A 24,925-nucleotide genomic window follows, 5' to 3' on the forward strand; every position below is an offset into this window, starting at 1 on the left:
AGATCATTGCATGACTAGAATTACCCCCCCCCCCCTACGCATTTAAGTACCTCAGTTGTGCGCGGGCTGAGTATCAAAAACAGGCCACATAAAACATGGGTTTGATTTAATGAAAATATGAAACATCAAAATAAAATTCGTAACGTGACAATCTCTCGCAGCCTTTTGGTGTTACTTTATCGTCTTTATTGCTTCATGGCATGACTTCTGTCAAATTTACAGCGCCATGCAACATCCGCCATGACTTCTCCACAGTTAAACCCTGGCTTTCAACCCGCGATGTTACTCTCATAGTCACTCTTATGTCACTCCCCGTGTCACAGGTCACCCACCGACACTCGCACACCCCACCCAGCCGCACGCCACGAGCTCAGATTGCCTCATGAGAAAGTGCCAGCTCAACAGCGAAAGTCCCTAGATCAGCCAGAGCCGCTTCGATCATGATGAGCCCGTGGTGATGCGACCTTTAATATCCCAGGCGTGGGCTTTCAATTTCGGTTTGCTCCCGGTGATAACGGTTATGAATTGCTGGCTCCATGCTTTCGTCGATTCGATCGAATGGAAGTGTTTTACGTGAAACGTTCTGAGTAATGTGGTCATGTTCTGTCATGACCCCCATTATTTCGAGCTTATAACCTGCGTAATAGCTTAAATTTCATCCACGTGTGTGGTGAGGTAGGATCGATCAACGTTTGATCATTCCCCTCGTGCCTGAGGTATCGATGAAAAAATGCAGGTAACAACTTTTCTAACGATCTATCAACTCGTTTCTCGCTTCTCTCGTAGTTACCCAGTGCTCGTGCCCTGCCTCAGGGCACGAGTTAAAGTGTTCGATCGTCATTTCTGATTTCACACTCGATCCACCTTTGTCTGTGGTTAGCCTGGGGCGGTTGAAAACCGGAACAGCGATCCACCGGGTGACCGATATTGATGCCACTTTCCAGTCCCCCAGCGTGACCTGGGCCCTCGTCATAAGTCCTGAAACGTGATCTTATGTGCAACACACGCATACTTACACTCCTGCACGGATTGTGGACTTTACGTTTTTGTGGCGCTATTTCTGTCGCCGTGTGCGGTTGATAAATGCAGTGTGACATTGACTTGGACAGGTGCAATATTGCAGCATGACAAAAAACTACATACGCTGTAGCAGTGACTAGTGAGTTTTTCTGTCCATTGCTGTTTCTCAAGTGGTTGATCCTTTCTGCTGTTTGATGTCAATGGTGTGTAACGTTCCCAGTAGTAGCTCGTCTCTCACTGCGGTCAGGTGACCTCCGATGCAGCTCACAGGCTCAATGACCAACTTTGTGGTCACTCCAGGGCGCCCCTTTCCCCTGCGCACCCCAGGGCACCTCTGCGGGCCGGTGGGTCACTCATGACCATCGTGAATGAAGGCTGACCCCCCGAGCCCCGCCCGGCCGACCCGGGTCGCCGCGGGTCAGGTCGGGACTGGTCTGGTCGTTAGTCGTGGTCAGTACCGTGTGAAATATTCATCTCCAGCCGCGCCGTGACGGCTGCGCAGCTGGGCGTGGGCGTGAGACGGCGCGCGTGGCGCATACTTTCCTGACTGCCACGAGCGGGGCGGGGGGAGTTCGCACCTGGCCCGGTCCCCGCCCGCTCAGAGGGGTGCGCTCCGGGCCGGGCACATTGGGTGGTCCTGTCTGAGGGTACGAGGTGAAAACAACGGGGTCTGGGCGCGGTACGACGAAAGGGTTTGCTCTGTTTTGGTGGATGTTGACATTCGCAGAGCGGATGCCTGAGATTGCGGTAGGCGTGGCCCCTGGAAACCCCGACACCCAAACAGCCCTGCTGCCTGTCTCCTGGACCTAATTTGGCCTCTCAGGGTCTCTCAGGGTCTCCTTATCCTCCCGTCTCCCCTCCTTTGGCTATCAGACGACGCCCTTCGGCGCGCGCACGACGGCCCGGCGGCCAGCTGATTTCGCCTCCCTCCCTCCCTCCCTCTCCTCCCTATCCCCCACTACCGCCGACGCCGCCGCCGCCGTCACCCGTCAGTAGCGTCCTGGTGTGCGTGCTGGGAGGGCGACGGCCGGACCGCGCAGCGTACGACGAGCGGTGTGGACCGGAGGAGCGGTGACGAGTCGCTCTGGAGCTTTCGGAGGGAGTGGTGACCCCACAGTGCCTGTGTGGTAGTGTTGTGGGAATGCCACTTTCGGGACGAGCTCGATCAGAGTGAACGGAATAGTTGAGACAGACGCGAAGTGGAGAGTTAGCGCGATATTTGGGGACACGGATACGGGAGCACACTCGGAAAAGAGAGGGGCCCCTCCGAAGACGCTCACTGAGCTGGAGTGATAGTGAGGACAAAAGGTCGCCCTAACAGCGCAGGACCCGCCGGAACTCGATTACTTCCGGTGACGTTCACTGATCAAAGCTGCGCTTTAAATTGTGATCCGCGTGTTTCAACCGTGAGGACGATTCTAACGGAATCTGTGACGCTGACGGCGCGATGGTGCGAGGCTCCTACGGTGGTCGGTGGGACCTCCGTGCCTGACTTCCTACCGTTCTAGTCGCGTTTTTGTCGCCACTCGGCAGCTGCTGACTCGGCAGAATCATGGAGGCCAAACTGATGACGGTGAGTGAGTCAGAGCCGCGACTCGCAGAGTCAATGAACGGTGGCCGTGCTGGGGATGGCCGTTCTCAGCGGGAAGCCTTTCAGAAGGGTGGGTCGCGGTGAAGCGGTCTCGGTCGTCTCAGAACTACATCGGGAGGAATGCCATTTTGTGAAGCTCGCCTTCTCATTCATTGAAACGGGTAGTCGTGACAGGGTCTGTAAAAAGAGAGGACTAGCGAACCTTTTGCTATGGTGGTGACCAAATCGATTGCATTCAGCGTCATTAGGCGAGTGGGCGAGCTTTGGTGTTATAGAGCTCCACTTTTACCACCACGTTCTATTGCAATATTTATTTTCAGCGACAATTGGTTGCCATGGTGGCATTTTAAAGTTCCACAGTGCACTGTTTTGGAGGTGATTCGGTGGCTTGTCTTTATCGACAGCCATGTAGGTATTTCTTTCATACTTTGCGCCAGACGCTATTGGGGTGGTGACCCTGGCCGGTGACAGCGACACTGTGCCGACTAATGCCTGCCTTTCGCTAGACGGCACGCCTCGCAGGGCTACTAGGTGACACATTAGGGTATTTTTAGCACCTCAGCCATCGATATCCTCCCCCATGTCATCATTTTCATCGTTACACATTGTTGTGAAAAAACTGGTCGATTCAGCGGTATGCCAGCGCACGCAAACCGCATTAGCACAAAGCCACGGTCCCTCGGTTTGCACGTGAAATACGAGTTATCAGCTCCTCCCCTACTGGACAAAAAGTGCCCTCTAATGAAACGGCGCACCTCAGGTGGCAGGGGGCGAGTTATGACGTGCGGTGCGGTTTGAGCTCGGTAATACCACCTCGCCCCCGACTGCGAGCCTGAACGTAGCTCCCAGCCGAGAGAATATCGGACCAAAGGGTTCCGACTCCTTGCGCTCGTGGAATTTGTGCCTAAAGAGGCATTTCACCGGCTCTTTGTTGATGCGAGTGTCTATTATTGAATATGGGGTTTTGTCTGCGCTTTTACTGTCCTTTCTCTTGTTCCCATAATTAATCCATCATGGGGCGCTCTGAGCTGCCTGCGGTTTCCAACGAAAACGTCTGCCGTAACAAAGTCTGCATGCCTTCAGTGCGTTTTGATTGTTCCGCTCATATTTTCCGTGAGAACAGAATCGTTTCGTCAGCCTCATCTAAAGACAGAGAGCCTCAAATTGAGTGGCAGACACAGTCTACTACATATGAAGCAGCTGCTGAGACATTTCGCACTTTGTTCTCATAGAGCTGTCCTATCTTATCGTAGCTGAAGAAGAATGCATCTTATCAATATTCAGTATTTAGTGATAGCTGTGCTGCAGCCTGCATGCGTGTCGAATGATTAAACCAGTTGGTGTTTGGCACACGGTTTTGCCTAATCTAAGACTGGATTACATCAAAACCCCCACTCCTCTGATCCTGAACAAAGATAACATGACACATGTTCGCCAATGGAAATCGACAGGCCAGTGGATTGTCTAGTGTCTACGCTATCTTGAACGATGAAACCGGATGTGAACCTCTGTTGCACTTGAAACCCCGCAGTGAAACTGCTGTCAGTGTAACAAGCACATGAAGTCAGCGAGTATGCTCACGTTGAAACTGCAGATACGATCGGCGGTTACACTTGAAGCTCGCCATTAGTCCGGTAGCACGTCCTGAACAGTTTCTCTATTGAAAGTGGCGCTGCCGACCTGAATGCTCAACGAGAAAACATGAAGTACATGCTTGACGAGGGAACGATTTTCAAGTGTAGTTGTGAGGATACGCTCATATTTACTACATGCATTGCTAGCGTCACACATTAATGCAACAGTGGTTTGACTGTTTTCAAAGTGTGGCAAGCCACGAACGGATGCGACGTACTTTGTAGAGAGCCGGGTTTAATCGCATTTTTGGGATCTCTTTTACTAAACACAGTAGTTTTAAGCGTTTCCGATCATCACTTTAAATCAAGTCGTCAAGCTGTTGAGTTACTCATTCTTTCTTGTCAATTCGCTTGATTGCTCACCTCCCACGCTGTCACCCGCTCCGGTAGCGGTGGCGGTCGGTCTGACGTCACACCACTCAGGTCCTATCGCCAACATCCGATAGTTAACGGGTGAATACCTCCTTTATCATAGCGCATTCCTTTTCACCCTCCCCGTCCACCCTTCACCTCCCTCTCCCACACCCGCCTCTCTTCCATCACCTTGTTCTCTTTCACCTCCCTCTTCCATCTTCCCCAATCTCTTGCTCTGAATACCTCCTGGCCTCCCGCTTGTCTCGGCGGCGCCCCGCACACTGTCGGCGCTCCATTACGGGTGTTCTGGTCGGCGGGCGGCGGTGGCCGGGTCAGGTCAGGTCAGGTCACACGGCCGCTAATCGTCGCTGGCGTCGGAGCACCATCGATCATGGTGGAGCGGCCGGAACGACGGAGAGGCGACGGTGCTCCGGCGGGCGGTATGCCGACAAACCTGTGCTGGATGAGATGTTTTGGGGACGGCGAAGATCTTGCTCTGGTAGCCACTGATTGGAACGTCTGAATTAGTGGTTCCGCTTAAGGATTTATGTGTGGGGAATAAACGCTGAACTTCTGTGCTTAGCTCTCATATGATGAAAGGAAGTTCATTTCAAGCGACAACATATCATCTTTTAACTTAGAAAGCTATTAGTTGTGATACATGGTTACCGTTTGTTCCTGATGGTGCTAGCTGTTTTGTCATCTTTCGTTTTGGTGGACTCTTGTACCCACTCAGTCCGACCCCATTCTCGCTGTGGCGTTTCTCACCACATCTCATACTCACCTCCTTATGTCCCGTGACCAAATGGCGCACCACATTTGTGCCCCCGAAACGGGCCACTGCCCCACAGAACACGTGTCTTAATTGGTGTGAGATGACAGCGCTGCCAATTGCTGCCAAATGGACAAGACATGGACGGTAACGAGGTTGGCGGCCCATTTTTAGCACGTTTGCTCTGTGTGCTGGGTGCTAATGGATCTCAGTTCGCCGGTGCTGCTCTGGCACTGGGCAGAAAGACGGTCTGGGGAAGTGGAGCACCTTTTGGCCGAGCGGCGATTGATGACAGAACTGGCGCACGCTGTTATTGTGGCGCAGATCCGCCGCACTGCGACGTGCTCCCAATGTCCGCGCGTGGCCTGTCATAACTTACATAGTTGCGCCGATGTATAATTTTCCTGTCGTACTTTCCTCGGTGGCGGAATTTATTGGTGATCTACTGATCATTAGGGACAGCATGACGTGTGCTGGTGCGTCTTCCGCCGAAATACGACCACCTGACCGTTCTGGTCACCTAGGATATGTGACCATCTGACCTGTTCATTGCTCACGGACCCGTGACCTGACCTTCTGACGACCTGATGACTAGACTGGGCTCTCTGAACAGGTTTGCGATCCGACCATCTGGCTCACTTCAACTGCAGTACCTGTCTGAAATCATTTTGGCGCACTAAACCTTTCGACCTTTCCACCTAATGCACTGCATTTCCATCTGCCTTAATCCCCTCCCCACAGGCCGCTACTGCCGCTGAGGGTTCGCTGTATGATGGTCCCCGTCCCAATAATGACGTCCCAGCTAATGGCGCTCATCAGACAGATGTCGGTACAGGTGAACAACAGACCAGTCACTCAGTAAGGAGGCGCACTGTGATGGACCCTGACAGAGAGACAATACAGCGGGCGTCAGGGGGTTTGTCCACTGCGGTAGCAGAGAGCCGAGGTAAATACCGGGTGCGATAACTGCATTAGCGGTAGTCAATCGCCAGATTGTAAGGGTTTGCTCCGGATCTAATGATGATACCGAATGGATTAAGAGCGCCGCCGTTGTACTTGTCTACATGAAACAAAAACTGAGCCCATATTAAAATCAATTGGTAAATTACCTTAGGTACCACAGGAAAATAAATCTTACCTCAGATACTCGAACACCATATACTTGGTCCCGGCGTTGCTTTTTCACATGCCAAGGGAATATTGCTGTCGCTTCCATTGCCGACAGTTGACACGACCCCGGCTGGGCCGTCCCACCCACCCTGACCTGCCCGGCCCGTTTAACCGCGGCGCCCCGTCGCCAGAACACCGTTCTGTCGCCGACACATTGATTGTTTATCGCCTCGTCCTCGCGGCGACAGTGCCGAAAATCGCCACCATTATAACTGTTTCGGCTGTTTATCGTTTTCGAACGAGCTGGCGCTGGGAAAAACTCGAGCGCTCGTCTGCGGGTAACGAAGGTGCATTGAGCGAACGCCGCGGTTCTATGGAACGGGGCGAGAAACGGGTGGTAAACAGAGATATAAACATGAAGTGAATGTAACTGGGTCGGTTGAACGGTGAACGACGGTGGGTCGACGACGCGACGAGCCATTCATCGGTGTAACGTGTGCGACGAACTGATGTCAGCGTGTTCACTCAGCTGGAGGAAGGCTTTCGTCGCTCGTTCTAGGAGTGTGAGCGACCGATGGGTGTGAGTTGACCCCAATGAGGGGGACATTAGTTGCCGATCCGCCGCCGGGTGTCGTCGCTGCTGCCGTGGGACTCTGACCTTTCCCGACCCGGTGGGAACGCGGAGGATTGTTGTCATCACCTCAAACTCTCGGATTCTGGAGCACGATTGACGATGCAGTTTCGAGCTTCTGTTTTCTGACTCCTGAACAGTGGCTGCAAGATACACATGGTGATTTATGCGCCCTTTCATAATTGTTTCCAGCACGATGTTACTCACTCATACCTTCCTAATTTTTTTCCCAGCGCTAGCATTTCTTTCCTCACCTATTCAAGCATGTTACTTATTTCAAGACAAGTAAGCCTCGTGAGTCTGACGCCACGGCTATAGGCTGGCTTTGAGACTGCCCGCTGTCTGTGACCACGCTGACCTTCGCGGCTGTTTTGTATTCCAGCCAACCCGAACCCGCCTCCTGCCATCGCCCGTCATCTCCCGGTCCCTGGGAGGGTCGGGGGCGGGACGATCTTCCCTTCCATCTCTGGGCATCCGTCGGGGACACTGTTCCACCCACTACCGTGACCCGTCGCCCACGCGGCACCCCAATCTGGCAGGGTCAGCGCAGCCCGCCGCTCCGCCGCCTTTGGCAGCATCTCGTTACGTCCCGTACGTCACGCATCCGCTCTTCTCTAAAGCGGGCTTAATTAGCTCACTGGGTGCCGCCTGGTGGTGATGAATCAGCGAGAGACGACCTCCGGGCCACACATTGTCCTCTCGCCTCGACCTCCCAGTAATATGACCCGGTGTGCACATATTGTCCCTGGTATGACCTCCGATAGTGGGGCCACGGACGCACGCAGCGGGCTTACATAGCGCGCACTATGTGGCTAAATTGGCCGACGCACCGCGCAGATAACGATAACGGTGATGGGCTAGTTGCATTCACCGCAGGAGGGAAGTATGGCGGAGATGACCCGGTCAGGCATATGAATGGAATTCTGATGAATTAAAAACCAGCCTTAAAGCTGGTTTTGACTCGTATCTTTAGAGGAATTTTCGTTTTTTTTTTCGTCTGTTATAGGTTGAACCGTTTTCCTGGTTGTCAGTCCTTCATTTCTACCGTATTTCCGTATCCACACAAGGGTTTCTACCTGACGATACCTATCTCATCGTTTGTGGTTCCAGCATGATATTTTCGTTACCGCCATGATGGGATTATCATCCCTCGCGTGGAAGGATATCACTAGCGTGAGTACAAATCTCCAAACGTATGCCAGTCTGGTATTAGTTCTACTTTGTACGAACGTGCCTACCGCTGCCGGTTTAATTTATGATCCGAACTCATGACTGGTTGAATTTACAACGCGCACCCGAGCCGTGGCCGGGCTACCGCTTCATCATCCAGGCTCGGACTCGACAGACACCCAGGGGTGCTGTTGCTTCTCTGCGGCGAGAATAACCTCGTTACGGGACGACTACAATAGTCCTGAGAAGCTACTTCATTTATATCCAAATTCACCGCTCGGCACTTAATGATATCTGCTTCCAGAACAAGCCAATGCGCACTCGTGGTTTGCTGCCTATCCGGTAAGCTATGCATTTCAGCTTCTTATGCTCTAAGGCTAAGCCTTTCAGACGCTACTGCGTAGAAACGCCGAAGGTCGCTGCTTCCGAGCGCCCTGATAACCATGCTATCATCCCCATTGCACATAATTAGCGAATGTTTCGTCCTTGCTTGGTTCCACTCCTTCCGTGCGTCCATGAGCGACAGCGGACGCCAGTCGAAGGGTCAAACTGTGAGCTGGCAGCTCCGTCCCACCCAGTCTTTTGGGCAGTCCGAGACCAACGCGATCCGTCTCGGCCTTTGTGGTGGTCGTGACCGGGGCTCACGTCTCCCCGATGGCTGTAAGGTGCGACCCGGCTGCTGCTTGATCAACTCAATCACCGACAGTTGCTCAAAGAGGCGGGCTCACACGGTCGGTACCGCACGTTTTCCTTTAGGCTGCCCAACCTGACCTGACAGTGTGAACAACCGTGCTCTGTGCCATCGAGACAATGTCGAAATGTCACGAAGTGGTCGAAGATACGGAACTGTTCTCAATCGCCAGATCACTTCTTCACCCATCCAGGTCAGTAGGAAGACGTGGGCATCGGTACCGGATTCAACCGATACTGGAGCATTTGGGTCCCACGGTGCCGCACGAGGCTCACAAAAATACCAAGCTGAGGCTGACATGTTTATTTTTGTTTGTACTTTGTACGGGAGCGTACCGTTCCCAGTATCAGTCGGACACTGAAATTGTCATCAGTTTATCTGTCTTTCTGTGTGATATGTTACTGTTAGAGATAAGGTAATATGGTGGAATATTTCTGATCAAAGTATCGATTGAAAATGTGTATCCTGATCGAGTCATGATATAGTTGTCAGAAGTTGCAGGTTCTTACATCCATGTGTGACACCAAAACCATCCATACTCAACAATGAATGGCGACCTTTTCGCGATCACGATCTAGAGCACAGAGCTTTCACCACACCTAATTATAAGATCATGCGGTTGAATCAGTGATCCTGTTTACCAAACCTGGATTGGCTGGTAAAAGAAAAGGCAGAGCTATTTTGTTCTTCACTTTGCACGGTGGATGCCTCGATTTGAATGAAATCCACGTGAAAGTGAGAGTTCCTTTGTGAAATTCCGTGCACCGGACCGTATTGAAGGCCGCGTGGAGGACCCTCTTTGGGTGCTAATCCTACCTGTGTCCTCTGGCTGGACATCTTCTGCATGCACTTTGCTTCGTCCCTGCACCTCCGTATACGGCTAGAAGCTATTATCTCTCAGTTCCGGCACCATATTTGACGCCGCCTGGCCCGGTCATCCGATAGGAGAACACGGCTTTGCAGACCCGCTGCCTCACTGCGCTGAGCTGCGTATGTCTGTGTTGTAACTACGGTTGGTGGGTAGCCTGATGTACCATCAGTACAGCCTTCTTGGTGGTGGATAGGAAACAGATTCATTATCTTGTCAGTGAAGGGGAGTGGAAGGGTGCCCCGCTGTGAACGCTAGATCCGCTGAGTTTCGACCGGTTCCCATCCCCTGAACATGATTCCGACATGCTGCGAGCGGCCACAAACAGATTGTCAGTCGGACAAACATGTTCGTCATTGCAGGAGGCAGCGCTCGTAAACGACGGTCCATTCACGCCCCGAGTTTCTCCCTATGAAAGGCGTTTGATCAACATATGCGTGTGCCTCGTGGCCTGTCCGAGAAATGGAAATGAGTGAATGGTGAATGTCAAGTGGACGTTAATTCTCGACGTTTGTCACGTGCGCCTGTCCAACTGGCGCCACTTCCTTGAGTTACGTGATTTCCAAGAGCGGCTTGACTCGACCCGGGTCAGCGTTTCTTGCTTAATTCGAACGATGACTTGAAGCCACGCTGTGGCCGCTGCGCGGGGCGCCTGGGAGCCTGCACGCATGACACACATTGGCCGCGCTGTCCGTGGGCGAGGTGACCCCTGACCTGTGCGGAGCGCCGCTGACCGTCTCCAGTGGGACCTCGGCTCCCAGCGCGCCGGTGGTCCGGTCGCCACCGCCGCAGTGCCATTACCAGAGGTAATTGATTGCTGCCACCCGGCCCGGCAGTCGTGGGCGGAACTGTGCGACGCCTCACCGTTAGTGGGTGACCGGGGCGGGTCGCCAGGTCGGGTCTCACACACACCGCTCGAGACAGTTGCGACGGCAGGTGGCGGAGGGCGCGGTCGCCCGAAGTCTCACTAGGTGATTTGTGAGGACGATTTGCGTAAGTGGGATGAGCACAAAACGGTGCGGACATTCAGATGAAGCGGTGCTGTGCGATGCGGTGCGGTGGGCTGTGTTTTACCGTGACCTCTGCGGGCAGTGGGTGCGCTAACCTCGTCTGTGGGTCACCGCAGGTCGATTGCGGTCGCCAGCCAAGTGACAGGGCATGGTTGGGACATGGGTCGGGGTGTCTCGCTGTTCTGACTCCCCGCTGTTTTGCATTCACCGTGCGGTGACCACCTGTTGGCTCGATTCGATCGCGACAGCGACACGACTTATTCAGCGTCGTGGCTGCACATCCCAGAACAGTAAAGCTCAACTGAATCCATTCAGAAGCTGTCCCCTCTCCGTCCTACACCTGTTCCTCCGAACCTACGTCGGGCCTGTCTGATTACCTCACTGTTCCCTTCCCCGAGTTCATCTTAAGTGCCTCTCTCACCGCTGTCGGGATCCTCAAACGCTTCGGCACGTCGGTGGCGTTTTAACTCCGCAGTTCAGGGCCGCGTGAGACACCTTTTGTCTGACACCGCTCAGGGACAGAGCGGTGATGTCGGACGCCTGGCTGCTGACCCGTGACACGGTGTGGTTTGCTGCTAGGTGGTTCTCTGTCCGTGAACTCGACTGTGGGCGATCGTGATGAGGCTAGAGCTGTTTGTTTTTGGCTCCACTGAGCTGTCAAGCGCGGCAGTCGACTACTTTTGGTGTTAATGAAGGTGTTAAGCGAGGGTAGAATCAAGTGCGTGACACGCCGTTAATCCTTCCGCAGCTACCTTGACATTCTTGTGAGCTTCGTCACGACTTTCACGACCCGTTGCATCATTGTACTGTCGGCTGCATCCCTTACAATGTGAGTTCAGTGCGAATGGATGGCAGGGCTGTAAAACTTCACACCCAGTTCTGGAGACCGCTTCTGGTCTATTCTGGTGATATATGCGTCCGTCTCGCCCTCGCCAATCTGGAAGATCTGAATCTTCACCGTCGAGATTCCTGTCAAAGATTCGCCCGGCGCCGCTGTCAGTCGTCTGCGTTTCGGTCGACAGTATCGTTGATCTCAGTAGAAAGTTTGGTTTTGTGCCTTTGCATGTGTGTGATAACTGAAGTAGAGAGTCGTAGTCTGACCTGCATCTCCGATAATGCAAGATACGTTTGACCATGCCGCCGACCTTGCTGATCCTGATAACCTAGGTGACCTGAATAGTACGTTGCCTCGACGCTGCCTGAGAGACAGCCAACATGGTGTCAGTGTTGCTTCTGCAGTGACCTGCGATTTCCTCCGTAACTGTTCATTTTCTTCTCTAACCACCCTCTCTTTCTGTGTGTTACAGGAGCTGGACCGGGCGCTGCGCCGGTGGCAGCGGGCCGCGCCGGCCGACTCTGAGGGCGCCGCGGTGGCCCCGGCGCGGCGGCGCGCGCGCTGTCGGCCCCGGCCGCGTCACCAGCGTCTAGCGTGGCACCTCTGGCGCCAGCTGCACCGGCGACTGTGTCGACGCCAGGCGGCCAGGCAGCAGCGACGCCAGGCGCAGGCGCACCAGCAGACTCGGTGAGTGTTCCGGGGGTCCACTGGGTCGGGCAGACAAGACTAAGTGGAGACTTGAGAGGCGATGACTAGAAGTGAGCCTGAGGAACAGATGACTGGATGGAGGGGTGAAGGTGACAACGAGGTACGGTACGAATTCGAGACGGATGGAACAAGATTGAGAACGCTGCTTCCCCTTATCTGGGATGGCGGCGCTTGGGAACAGCTGAAGCTAGATGATGAAGCTATCAGTGCTTACTACTAAGGATAGGCATGACGCCCGTGTAACGGCCATGTAATGTGGTATTTATGCGTAATACCCTACTTTGCATAATTTGTGGCTGTAGCGCTCGGCTTTTGTGCGTGACCGAACACCTAAATTAGGGCCGATTTCGGTAGGCCCTGCTTACAAAGCCGCAGGACGGTGGCTTTCCAGAAAAGTACCTGATGACTGATCGTGATAAATCTGCGGGGTCGCTACCAAATACGGCGCAGCAGAAAGACGATAAGATGTGCCTGGCTCGCATCCAAATTCGCCTATTCGATGTTTGGCTGGCGAGTGGCGAAGCTATCCGATGCATCATTCACTTCGACGGAACGCTACTTTATGGTTCTTGCGACCAACAATGTCACTCCTGTACCGAACCGGTAAGTCAGCTCTTGCGCAATGCGACTTCCGTCGGCGATGACTCATTGTTGACTGCGCGGTGATTCGCGCATTCCTTGCTTTCTCTGAAGTCGCTCTTTCGCTGTCCTCCGACCTCGCGGTTCCGGGTTACGTTTGAACGATATTGCACTCCGACCAAGCCGAAACAATGCCGGCGACGCCGCGCTGATAGCTGTCCGTAATCAACTCCAGGCGGACTTGAGTTGCTGTGTAATGACAATGCCATGCATATTAGCAGCTGTGCATTGTTCGACGCTGTGACAGTCATCTGTGACTGTCTGGCTCCATGTCTGCAGCAGCTGCAAACGACTGGGCCTGGAAAGTCATTTACTCGGGGACTTTGACGCCCGACTGTGAGGTAACACCAAGCAGACGCTGGATACTGCAATTCGTCAGGTGGCGCTAACCCGCCGACGTCTCCGGCCGGCAGACACGTGACTTGTGACGTCAGATTTACATGGCTGCTGACGGGCTGAGGAGGTGATTTATTCCCCTGTTGAGATTGTTGAGAGGGAGTGGAGATGGACAGTGGCTTTGCATGTTTTATTTCAAAGAAATGCTGCTTTTGTTGGCATTGCTAAGTTCTTATTTGTATCCTAACCTTGGCGGTGGTAAGCCAAATCTCATTGGCAGCAGCCAATCCGCCTCATTTAACGCTTGTGCAATTTCTTAAGTGGCTACACGGCTCTTCACTCTCATGGCTTTGTAATCGGCACTCCTAAATCCCAGAGCCTCTATGCCGAAACGACTGAACCCCATACCCTCCGCGCTGGGTCCCTTGCTGATCCCTCCCCTGTCCTCCCCTCCCCACCGCACCAGTCATCTCAATTGAACAAACACCGCTCGCTCAGCCCCGTGTCATCGGCCCGTTTCCGCCGCGATATTGATTCCTGTGCGGCTGGCCCGGGCCGTAGGACCCCATGGAACGCTCTCCAATGAACTCATCAGTCGGGTTGTCAGCCCTAACCCGATGAAACCCGGCCGATCAGCTCCCCACAGGCGGCGCAGGTGACCCATCTGCACCCACCAGGCATCCCACCACCAGAGTCCAGAGACAATGACCCATTGCCCGGCGTGACGGTACGAATCACGGCCGTTTGATTCTCCGGTAGACGATACCGGAAACGAACGCTCGGAGTGAGACGGCTGGTTGGCGCGAGACTTCGTTTTCCACGACATTGATATGTCAGTTTGAACGCATTCGAACCAGTGAAGTAAAGACGCGAAAAGCGTAAGCGAATACCGTTAACACGAATAACTGAAAGTGCGGTGGCGGTCAGGTGTCTGCACGTGACAAGTCACGTTTTTCGACCACGTGCGCTTGCAGTCGTCCACATTCTCACATTATAGCGTCACGTCAGATCGCCCTCAGGGTCATCACAGGTCACGTATTTGTGCACCATGCCAACGTTCACTGGCCATGCCAACACGTCACACGTCACGTGACTCTGTGACGTCACCCCCGTCACCGGTCGACCAGACAGGTCGTTGGGCTGGGGCGTAGGGCGGGGCGCCCGACGTGGAATGCACCTAGTCAAGGACGCCCTGGCGTCGCTCGACTATCTACGGCGGCTCGCTGCCAAACTTGGGGCCGGGTGAGGTGATCTGGACTGATAGACCGCCGCCCTGGGTCGATAGACCAATGGTCTGGACCGATAGACCGTCAGCCCGGGTCGGTGGACCGGCGGGAGGTGTATATGTGAGGTGACGCCTTTGCGTGATATGGTCTCGGGACCGGCGATATGGTCTTACGGCACAGTGGGCTGATACTGAGGTGGACGACCTGATGTTGGTGATGAAGGTGATAATGGGTGCGTGTGGGGCGCCCGACACTTCAAGATGGGGGGCTCTAAGGATAATGGTTGTGATTCTGAGGTAGCTATTGTTGAATCGGTGCGGCTGCTTTCCAGTTGAAGTTCATTTTGTTCCAGAATTCCTTTATCCTACTTCATGTGATATTCGTCCTTTTAGAATGCCAATATTTCAGGTTTAAAGCATGATAAACTCTGCCCTTTTCGCGAAACATTCTTGTAATTCATTTTGCATCTCCTCTGCTATAATAATTTCAACTATCCTATCAACTTTCCAATTTCCAATAAGCATAATTCCTCCTTCACATAAACGATGACGAACACTTTCGATGATGTTGATTCTATCTCCCTGCATTACTCTTCAATAACCGCCGTCCTTCGTCCCGACTTTCCCATCTCCTTCATCCCTGGAATGAATCGTCTCTGGACCGCTTTCCGCCCACCTGCATTAGCGTCCGACGATTAAACCGAGACCCGCGCCCTCCCGCTGCGCGTGCTCACCGGAATGTCGTTAGCATCCTGACGATCCACCCGCTGACGATGATGCATGAAAAACAATTACCAGGTCTCCTCGGGCCTGTATCGGCACACTGGGACTCCTGGAGAGCCTCGGGTCATCCCTTGGCCTGGTGGGGTTGATACCCGCGGCACGGTCGACTGGCGACAGTGGAGTGACTCCGGCTCGGTTGCGCGTGGTGCCCGATCGGCCTGCAATTCAGCGCTGAAGGCTGCGGTGGTTTCAGGCGCTGCGGTGCAGCTGTTCTCACACCCTGCTGGGCCCGACGGTGGCGGTGCTGAGGGATTTCTGGGTCAGTGGGCGGTGGCTGTCGCTGTCGAGCTGTCGTACAGCCGGCGGTGGGTGCTGGGGAGACAGGAGTGTGTTGCGATGGTGATGGATCGGCTGTAAGTGCGGCTGATGTCGCCAGTAACTGCTGCTGACTGCTGGTGTTGTGGGATCGTCGATATTTCTGGTTATAGACATGTTGGAAACAATATGTCAGCAATCTCTTTGTGCACACGGCTTTACAGATTACATTCACTGCACTGGCTTTACACAAGGCTTAACAGTTCACAGTCACTGCACTGGTCAGTGGCCACTGGTCAATGATGCCGCACGGTTAGCTTGTGTGCTTTGACTGAGTCCCTATGCGCTTACGCTGCCTTCAATAGAGCCGTTGAGAGGGCGTCGTGGGTCCGCCCGAGACAGTCGCACCGCTCACAAACGGTTCTCTGTTTGGGCGCGCACTCGCGGCCTCACTGTCCACTGCTGAGCAAGCGGTCCATTCAGTTGAAGGACGACTTCACTGTTTCAGTGCGGCACACAGCGTCAGTTGAGATGAGCGCCACAGGGGTGTCTAGAAGGGACGGCAGACCCCCGTGGTGTCTCTCTCAGCACAGAGGGAGGGTGCTCGAGACCCTGCAGGCGTCGGCACGCGCCCCATGGTCCGGGTGACCCTCTCAGTGGGCGGAGGGACGGAACAATGGGTGGGTGGTACAGACTCAGACTGTCTCCACCCGTTCACTAATGAACAGAATGGGTGCGGACGTGGACACACCCGTTCCCGTCCGGTATCACGCTGAGAACTGTCTACTTCTGTCTTCTTTTGTCTGTGTCTATATTTATCGCTGTCAGCACCACTTTCGTTTGCTCAGTGAATCGCTCAAACGGAGACAGGTCTGACGTTTATTAAATCCGTGACGTGATGCTATGCCGTTTTTATCCTGTAGAGAATTGGAACTGCAAGCTGGTCATTTTGCCTTATCAGGACTTCATGTCTTTCGTCTTTTAGTGGAACTTTGAGGTGGGGAGATTTAATTGTGTTTCGGTTGAATCGTCTCCTCATGGAGCTTTCTGATTTTGATTAAAAGGGGGCTAGCTTGCCTGCAAATTTAACCTTAATGGAAGTGACATGAGGCGTCTTAACCCTCGCACGACCAGGCCATTTCTCATAACACGAACGACCAGGGGGGGGGGGTTGTTACGACCCCCCGGCGTTTCGAAACGGAAGGTCGTAGAGCTTAGCGGAAAAAACCAACGGATTGCTCTCAACGAGATCTCGCGATTGGTGGTATATTTTTTGGTCCCAGGTCAACATTTGACCTACTTTTGACCGGTCAAAGGTCAAATTTTCGGAAAAATAGACTTTTTTCAACTTTCGGCGGCGATTGCGGCAAAACGGTGGGAGATATCGACTTGAAACCTTCACTATCGTGTTCCTTGATCAATTCTCTATCGTTTGGTATGTATTTCGTTTCCCTAGCTCTAAAAATGGCGCGTTGGGAGCGCCGGAAGTCGGCAAGGTCACAGTCGGCGGCAGAAATTCGAAAAATAAAAATGTAAATTTTTGAAATCTGATTGTATTTTTGGATTTGGGAGGTCCATTTGCTCCCTATAGAAGCTAATATTGCTGCATATTCCCATTGAGGTGACAAGAATTAGCAAAATAGTGGTTCGGGCGCTTTTCAAAAATAGTACCGGACGCTGTTCCTCTTGTGACGTCATAGCTCCGTGACCTGACCTGACCCGGTCAAATTACTTATACCATATGATAGCCAATACTTGCCCCAACATGCATGGGAAGTTTCATCACGATCCATCAACCGATGTCCGTACCACCGGCAGGAAACCTCGGGCGTCGGCACTCAGTTTGTGAAAATCCGGCCGGAGGCTGTACCTCTTATGACGTCATAACTCCGTGACCTGACATGACCCGATCAATTTTTTTTCGGCAAAAGATGCGCAAAGGTTGCCCCAGAGGGTATTGAAAATTTCAGCCCGCTACGACAAGCCGTTTAGCGTGCACTTCGAAAAAACCTCATGGGGGGGGGGTTGATACAACCCCCCTAGGCGTTCTAGGGTTAATCCAGCTAGGCTAAACGATCTCAGTACTGGCGACCACCCATCTCTTGTGTCGGTTCGTACCGTCTGAGTACCGTATCGTCACTCACTGGAGGTTTTACCACTGCCCTCCAAGGGACATGACGCTGTTTTGTGGCCGGTCTTACACCCCTGCGTCGTCACTGCCCTCGTAGAGTGGCTTGTCGGTGTGATTAACTCTTGAGACTGTCAATGGCCCTTCGTGATCAGCGTGGTGTTGAGTAGTCCGGGTTGGTCCCCTGTCGGTCTGTGTGGTCTTATTTGGTCCGATCCGCCCTGACGTATGCCTTGCGCCTGTTTTGTTTTTCAACGGACTCGACGTTGAAAAGCCCAACAACATACCTATCACGTGACTGGCCACCATCGTCGCCTCGGTGGCCAACGCGGTGTCACGTGACCGACCGCCACCGCCGCGTCCGGTGTTCGGTGTCCAGTCACGTGACCGTCTATATTGGTTGCACGTGACGGCGGCCCCCAGCTGGTGTCACGGCGTCACGCGCAGCTGCGTAACGGACACGCGCGGTGACGGTGGTCGGTCTCCGGGACGTTGGTTGACGAGTTGAACGTGAGAAACCGATGACCCTGTTCGGGATAGCTGCTCAGAAAGGTCACGGTTATGTCGGTACACAGGAATCTTCAACTTGTGTAGTTACCATTGAAGTAACTAAATGCCCACCAGCTTCACTGCATTTGATGCATTTGATGATGCATCTATTTCATTCCCTAGTCTGATCACTAAGGTATCCTTCCAGCATGTTAGATATCTCGCCTTTCAGACGCACTTCGTTGCCGACCCTGGGGCAATGTCCGGCTCAGCGGGAGCTTGGCTTAGCTGATGTCCGCCTACCTTTACGTCGACCCTGGTCGTCAATCATAGGACTAATTAGCGATTCAGTTGGTCTGAGAGGTGAGTGGCAGTCGACACTGTTTTCAGCTGCTCTGTCGGATGTCGACATGTCAGTTTGTTTCGCTTAGGCTGGTGATTAGCATGGACATCAAGTCGGTCCCTGTGACATCAGGTGATGGTCGCTGAGGTTCGCTCTACATACAATATGGACCGTTTCTATATATGATAACAATTTTGAGTGGCATGCTTCGAGGCGAAGAGCCACTGGAAGGAGAAATCGGCTAACCCTTTTATGGCCTCTGTTAGCTCTTTGAAGTGTCCGATCTTTTATGCTAAGTGTAATCACTCCTTTCGTTCACTGCCCTGCTAATGTGTGAGGGTTGTAATCGTTCCCACTGCAGGTGTAAAAGCGTCGCTAAGTACCTTTCCTTCCGTTGTTCCCACTCCAAAGTGACATCTTAGTGCTTCTCTCTCACTGTTCGCCCGGTCAGGTGTGAAGCCCAGCGAGGCCATGGAATGTCTCTCCGGTGTCGAGCCCGCCAATAAACCCTTTTTTGGCCCGTCTGTGGCTGTGACCCTCTCTCCTCTAGCCGCCCTCGCCGTGTCCCCGTTGTTCCACCTCCGCGGGTGCCGCTGCTCTCCCGGTGGTTTTTGTTCCATGTTGTGCTCCACCTTGGACGCGACGGGTCGGCTGGTGCGTAGGTTTGAAATATGAGGCGACGACATATGATCCGCCTACACAGTGGAGACATGACACATGATCCAGGACTCCTCCGTGCTAGATCGCTGACCCTCGACTCTCGATGTTTGGACCTCGTCACTCGTCGGGTATTCCTCCAAACCCCTCGAAAGCTCCGGCCTCCGAGCTCCTCGGCACAGCTCAGTGGCAGCCAGAGATCAGTCATCTGCTACTTCTGTCATGTTTAATCCGCTCCATTCCTCTCAGCCTAAGCGGGGTGTCAGGAGTTCGTTCGGAATACCACTCAATTGTCAGCTTACCCGTAGTGGACGCAGTGACATTGACAGGCTTTCTCGTCAGATGTGCGTTACGTCGGGGCTTCCTTTTGGATCCGCTGCGCGACTGACATGCGCCAAGTGGGATGTTCAGCGGTAATTGGATAGTCTCTACCGTCGCACTGAGCCTTCTTCAGGGACACGGGCACCCGGGCCCGGCTTTCGCCACTTGAAATACGGTCCTCCTCCGCCTCCTTTTTGTCGCTTCTCGTCGCATCGTATGGCTCATACAAACGAGTTCTTGCGACCGGTATTGTCTGCCTGTTACGTCAGTCATGGCTGCCACCGTTGGTACTGACAACGGGTTGGGCGTCATACCGCACCCTCGCCGCCAGCCGGCGAGCCCCACCGGCTACCGCGGCTCGTCCGCCGGCCCGCCAGCCGGACCGCTTTCGTTTTTACGGCGACCGCTGACCGGCGCGGCCGCCCTTGAAAGCGGCCATTGAAACTGGCGCTGCTACGTCCAATGTAGCGCACTGTCCGCCGCCGGCTCGTTGGCTGGGTGGGCGCCTCCGAACGCAATCAACTCTCCTCAGCCGCAGACTGATGCCCCGAGGCATTGCCAAGTGTCGAACGATTGCTGCATAGCAATGCGCGAGGCATTGCCAAGGTTCGTGCGGTGCATGGTGCCGGTTGGTGCCGGCTGGAGCGGGAGGTCATGTGTAGGGATGTGTGCGCTCTAGACACTAGAGTCTACGGTGGGGAGTGCGGAAGAGAGTGGGCGAAGGATGGGACGCCTTGAGAGGGATGCAAGGTCAGTGTCTTGTCTATGTCATGCAGCAGAGATGTGTGGACGATTAGGCTCTCAGTGTCGTGAGCAGCGGTAAGCGTCTTGTTACAGAGCGATAGGTCTTCATGAAATGTCAGGGCCATGGACCTGTTAACTTTTTGAATTAGCGGCAGATAACCAATCTTGAAATGTTCTGACTAAACTGCAGCACCTTTTCTTCAGAGCAGGCAGAGCATCATTTTCTATTTCATGTTCACCTTCCTGATCTGAACCTGACGTCTGAAATAAGAATGAACGTTTCTCCTGCGTTGCGTAGACTCATGACGCAGCAGCGGTTTGACAAACGAAGTCCCTGGATGGTCGTGACCCGCTCGGAGACCTTATCAGCCCGGGTCTCGCGGAGCTGACCCCTGGGTCACTCCACCGAGCCGGGTCATCACCGTCTGTAACAGCGAAACTTCTGAGCCACCTGAGGAGCCCGCTGTTTCTCTACCCCCCCGTTCTGTTACCTTCTCTACGAAGCTGAACTCCACCCACCCCATCCCAACGGGACTCCCAGCGACAAACACCCCGCATTGTGCTCCCGTCATGTCCGGAGACACTGGCTGTCGTTTGCGTCAAAGGGTCGCCTGAACTCGCCGCTACAGAAGACGCCCCCGACACTCGGCAGGATGCCGGCACCAATGACCCGCTCTGTGGACCTGTGCCATTGAAGATCGCCATTGACTATTGCGGGCCATTGGCCATTGCGCACCATTGGCCGTTCGTTCGATACCATTGACCGGTCCTGCCATTGTTGTCCACCGTGTGACACGGGCGCTGATCCCCGGAAGGGAGCGGCGCTCAGACATGTTTACCTGCCGTTTATATGGGATTTACGTTGTGCCCGAGCCGTAGGCAGGCTCAGTAGCAGCGGAGTTGGCGGTAGCGGAGCTGGTGGCGGGAACGGGGCGGCCTGGAGGCGGATTACGTCTGACCCCGTGGTAATGGGATGACGGCCTCGGGAAGGGGACGAGCTGTTGGACACGAGCTAATGGAGCGGCCACCCGGTCACGGCAGTCACTCCTTCGAAGGCGCTAATGGACGCTGATTGGACGGTCGGTTGTCGTAGATCACGGACTAACCCCACGGATTGACTTATTAGGATTAATCTTACATCATGATTTGTTCTGTGCGATGTCATGTAGAGCTACAAATGCTGCTGACACTGCTTTTTGTTGTTTTAACCAGGGATGCGGAGCCGTGGAAATTTCAGACGGCTCCGGCTCCGGCTCCGGCTCCGGAGAAAAAATCGGCTCCGGCTCCGGCTCCGGCTCCGGGTGAAATGTTATGGCGGCTCCGGCTCCGGCTCCGGCTCCGAGTAAAATGGTCCGGCTCCGGCGGCTCCGGCTCCGGCGGCTCCGGCTCCGACTCAGTACATCCCCTATGCAATCAATTAAATACGGGTGGAATAAAAATTGGATGGGTTATACGCGTTACTCTTTGCCATGACCGGCTCATCGCGTCCCCGCGCAAACGCACCTCGGAGAGAACTGGCAGAACAAAGGACTAGGAAGCGATGGCATTGGAAACGCAGTCGCCGCGAATCGGAGTTCACTGAACCATCGTAAGCTGACACCCGTCTCGGCTGCATTGGGGGGGGGGGAGGGGGGAAGAGACGGTGCTGGGAGTCGCAATCCACTGCACTGGCTTCAAAACAATGGCCGTCGCCTGATGACCGGTCCTCATGTTCTGGGGATGCAGTAGGCGTGGGGGGGGGGAGGGGGAGGAGCAGACAGGAAGTTGATTGCGTACTGTGGGATACTGGGGATATTCGGCTTTTTCATTCACTTGATGGCCCATGACGTACCTACTTACCATATGTTGTACTGTCTTGTACTGTCAAACCGAGCTAGGTCAATTATTTTTTTCCTCTTCAAAAAATAAAAAGGAGCCGGAGTCGCCCTCTTTTTTGGCGGCTCCGGCTCCGGCTCCGGCTCCGGGCTATATTGTTTCACGGCTCCGGCTCCGGCTCCGGCTCCGGGCAAAATATGCCGGCTCCGGCGGCTCCGGCTCCGACTCCGGCTCCGGCTCCGCATCCCTGGTTTTAACTCTTTGCTATCAAACATTTCGTAGGACGTCACTTAGTAACAGCCTGTCACTTTTATGCTCGGTCGGTTGTGTTAAATCTATTCGTGATTAAACGATTCGTGTTTGATATCGCCCTACCGCTCGAGTCCTTATGACTCGCCACCAGGGGCCCTTCAGTCACGTCGTCACGACCCATCACGACACGCTGGTCGGCAGCCGACCTGACCCTCGTGACCGCGTGAGCCGGAAGCGAGGTCGCCGCCTCCCTCGGTGCTAAACGTCCGCCCCCGCCTTCGCCGCCCCCACTTCCACCCCCGCCTCCTTCGCCTCCGCCTGTTGTGATGGAGCGCCACTGAGTACCCCGGACAGTTGTGGGTCAGAGGGGTCACTCAGCGAGTTACCGAAGGGATGGATTGTGTCGGCTGCTGTTTGGCAGCTCAGCCGGTCAGTGGGAGGGGTGTGTCTGCTCCGCATGCCTGCATAAACGGCGGCGCGCACGAGAGAATTCCCTTCGGGAGGGCTGACGGGTGCCCACCAGCGCAGTGTCGCCTGCAGCGGCACGACGCGACGGACGCCCACAAGCTACCGGAATGGAAGCCCGCGGGCGACACTATTGACGCCCACTGGCGGTCATTCTAGGGCACCCATAAGCCTCATAGCTCTCTGAGCGATAGGCTAGTGAGTAGCCGGCTGGAATGCTCGTCTGCATCCCTCGTCTGTGCTCCATTCGAGCCGCATGCCGTCTGCCGCCCCTGAGGGCGAGTGATGAACTATGACGGATAGGCTGGGAGGACCGCCACTGCACATATATACGGGGCCCCCGGCTGCCAGTGGCTGGCCCGTCCTGCTGCCAGAAGGAGGGCTCTGGGACAAAACAGCAGTTGGTATCTGGCGAAGGTCAGCAAAAAGACGGCTAATTACGGCATTTAAGGAGAGATGTGGAGCGTTCTGGACTAAAATGTGGAGCGGCTAATGTGCTGTGGACCAATCCTCAGCGCCTGGTGGCCACGTTGTGCAACTGTTGTCCAGTTGGAGGGAGTGCCTACTCCTTATGACTGCGAGAAGCTGTTGATATGGTTATTGCCCATGTAACTTCGGGGAAAGACTGACGACTAGGCAGCGGCTATGCTCGTTCCAAGGACATGGGTCGTTTGATAGTAGCATCGTTTTTTCTACTTTTTTTTGTTTCCTCGCTAGGATGAAGTTCAAGGTAACCAGCTCCTCATATCGTACTGATTAATCAGTGATCCTACCACAAAAAGAGCTAGTTGTCTGGCATGTTTTGCTCCAGGAAAACTTTCGATCTCCGGCTCGCTGGTCCAGCAGAAGTATCGTACCATGAATCACTAGCAAACTGCGATCGCATTCATCACTAGTGGAGACGAGAGGGCATGAACCCATGGCAGTGGCACCGCGGAATAACTTAATCCCTGTGGGACTCGAGCAAATCACTCCATAACTAATCCCCTCAGGTGTTGACGCTCCACTGCACACGCACACGAATTAAAGCGCCCGTGGCATCATGCGTACTCTGTGCGTAATTCAGATCCTACATCCGCGTCATTCACCTCACAAATCCGCCGATCGTTCTCTTGTTATGCTCCGCGCCCCTGGCGTTCCGGTCCATGCCTCCCCCCATGTGAGTTTCGTCCTCTGCTGCTCGAGGCTGCAGGCTCCTACCCATGACACGACTGTAAAGCCGGCATGCACTCAGGGCGCTGCCATGCGTGACTCTCCGACGCTGCTGTCGCTCGCGCGCCTCGGTCGGCTGCCGATCAGTGGCTCGAGGTCCGACCATGGGGCCCGTCAGGTCCGGCCCTGACCGTCAGGGGCACAGCGGCCAGGGCCGGCCCCCGCACTGTCCAACCGTCCGGCCGGCGGCGGCGCGCGGGCATTCCTGGCAGCGTGGCGGCGTTCCGGCGCCGCCGGCAGGGTCGTGAGAGCCGGGAACAGGTTCTGACGCCGCGTGCAGCGCTGCACCGCACCGCGCCGGAGCCGGCCAGTCGTACCGGCCGCCGCGTCCGGCCCGGCGGGTGGTGAGCGCTGTGTGGGGAGCGCAGAGACGGGTGGAGCGAGATGTGCGTGAAATGGAGCTGTGGGGACGGAGTGGGGACGTGCGTGATGTGCTGAGGTGTGCTCGATGAGAGGAGCTGAGAGATGCGTTGGGGATGGTGACAGGTAAGCTGTGAAAGACCGCCTGAAGGTCTCGACTTCCAACATCCCTTTCTCAGTAGAATGTCATCACCTCTTTCATGCAGAAGTGATGATGCTAGAAGCACTGCTCTGCCGGTCAACTCCACGCCGGTCAACTCCACTGCAGTGCTGACTGTTCGCCGTCACCTCACCGATGAGTCACCTATCGCGGCGCCCACTGAGCGTGCTCACGTGCTCTCGCCACTGCACACCCACGGCCCGGCCCGGGTCACGAGGTCACCTCTCGTCGGTCGGCGTGGCTCGTAAATGACCTCCTGGGTCTGATCGGGCGTCATATCGCCACCCCAGCCGTCAGTTTCTCCATTGTACGTTGTTCGATCGTAGCTCAGTGGCACGGTCAGATCG

At 54.6% G+C, this 24,925-nt stretch overlaps 1 protein-coding gene across 3 annotated transcripts in view; it reads left to right on the plus strand.

The window, feature by feature from the left end:
- LOC122386575 overlaps positions 1-24,925 on the plus strand; it is a 232,675-nt gene that overhangs the window by 41,254 nt on the left and 166,496 nt on the right. Inside the window, exons 1-2 of one of the 3 annotated variants that reach the window (XM_043375874.1) lie at positions 2,012-2,593; positions 12,159-12,373. In XM_043375874.1, coding sequence (XP_043231809.1) covers positions 2,573-2,593; positions 12,159-12,373 — 236 coding nt within the window. In that variant the 5' untranslated portion in view covers positions 2,012-2,572. Of the gene's footprint in view, positions 1-2,011; positions 2,594-12,158; positions 12,374-24,436; positions 24,545-24,925 lie in introns of those variants that run through there. The other 2 variants (XM_043375873.1, XM_043375875.1) reach the window with 2 other exon arrangements.

The sequence above is a fragment of the Amphibalanus amphitrite genome, unplaced genomic scaffold, assembly GCF_019059575.1.
Source record: "Amphibalanus amphitrite isolate SeventyFive unplaced genomic scaffold, NRLGWU_Aamphi_draft 000256F_arrow, whole genome shotgun sequence".
Lineage (NCBI taxonomy): Eukaryota > Metazoa > Arthropoda > Thecostraca > Balanomorpha > Balanidae > Amphibalanus > Amphibalanus amphitrite.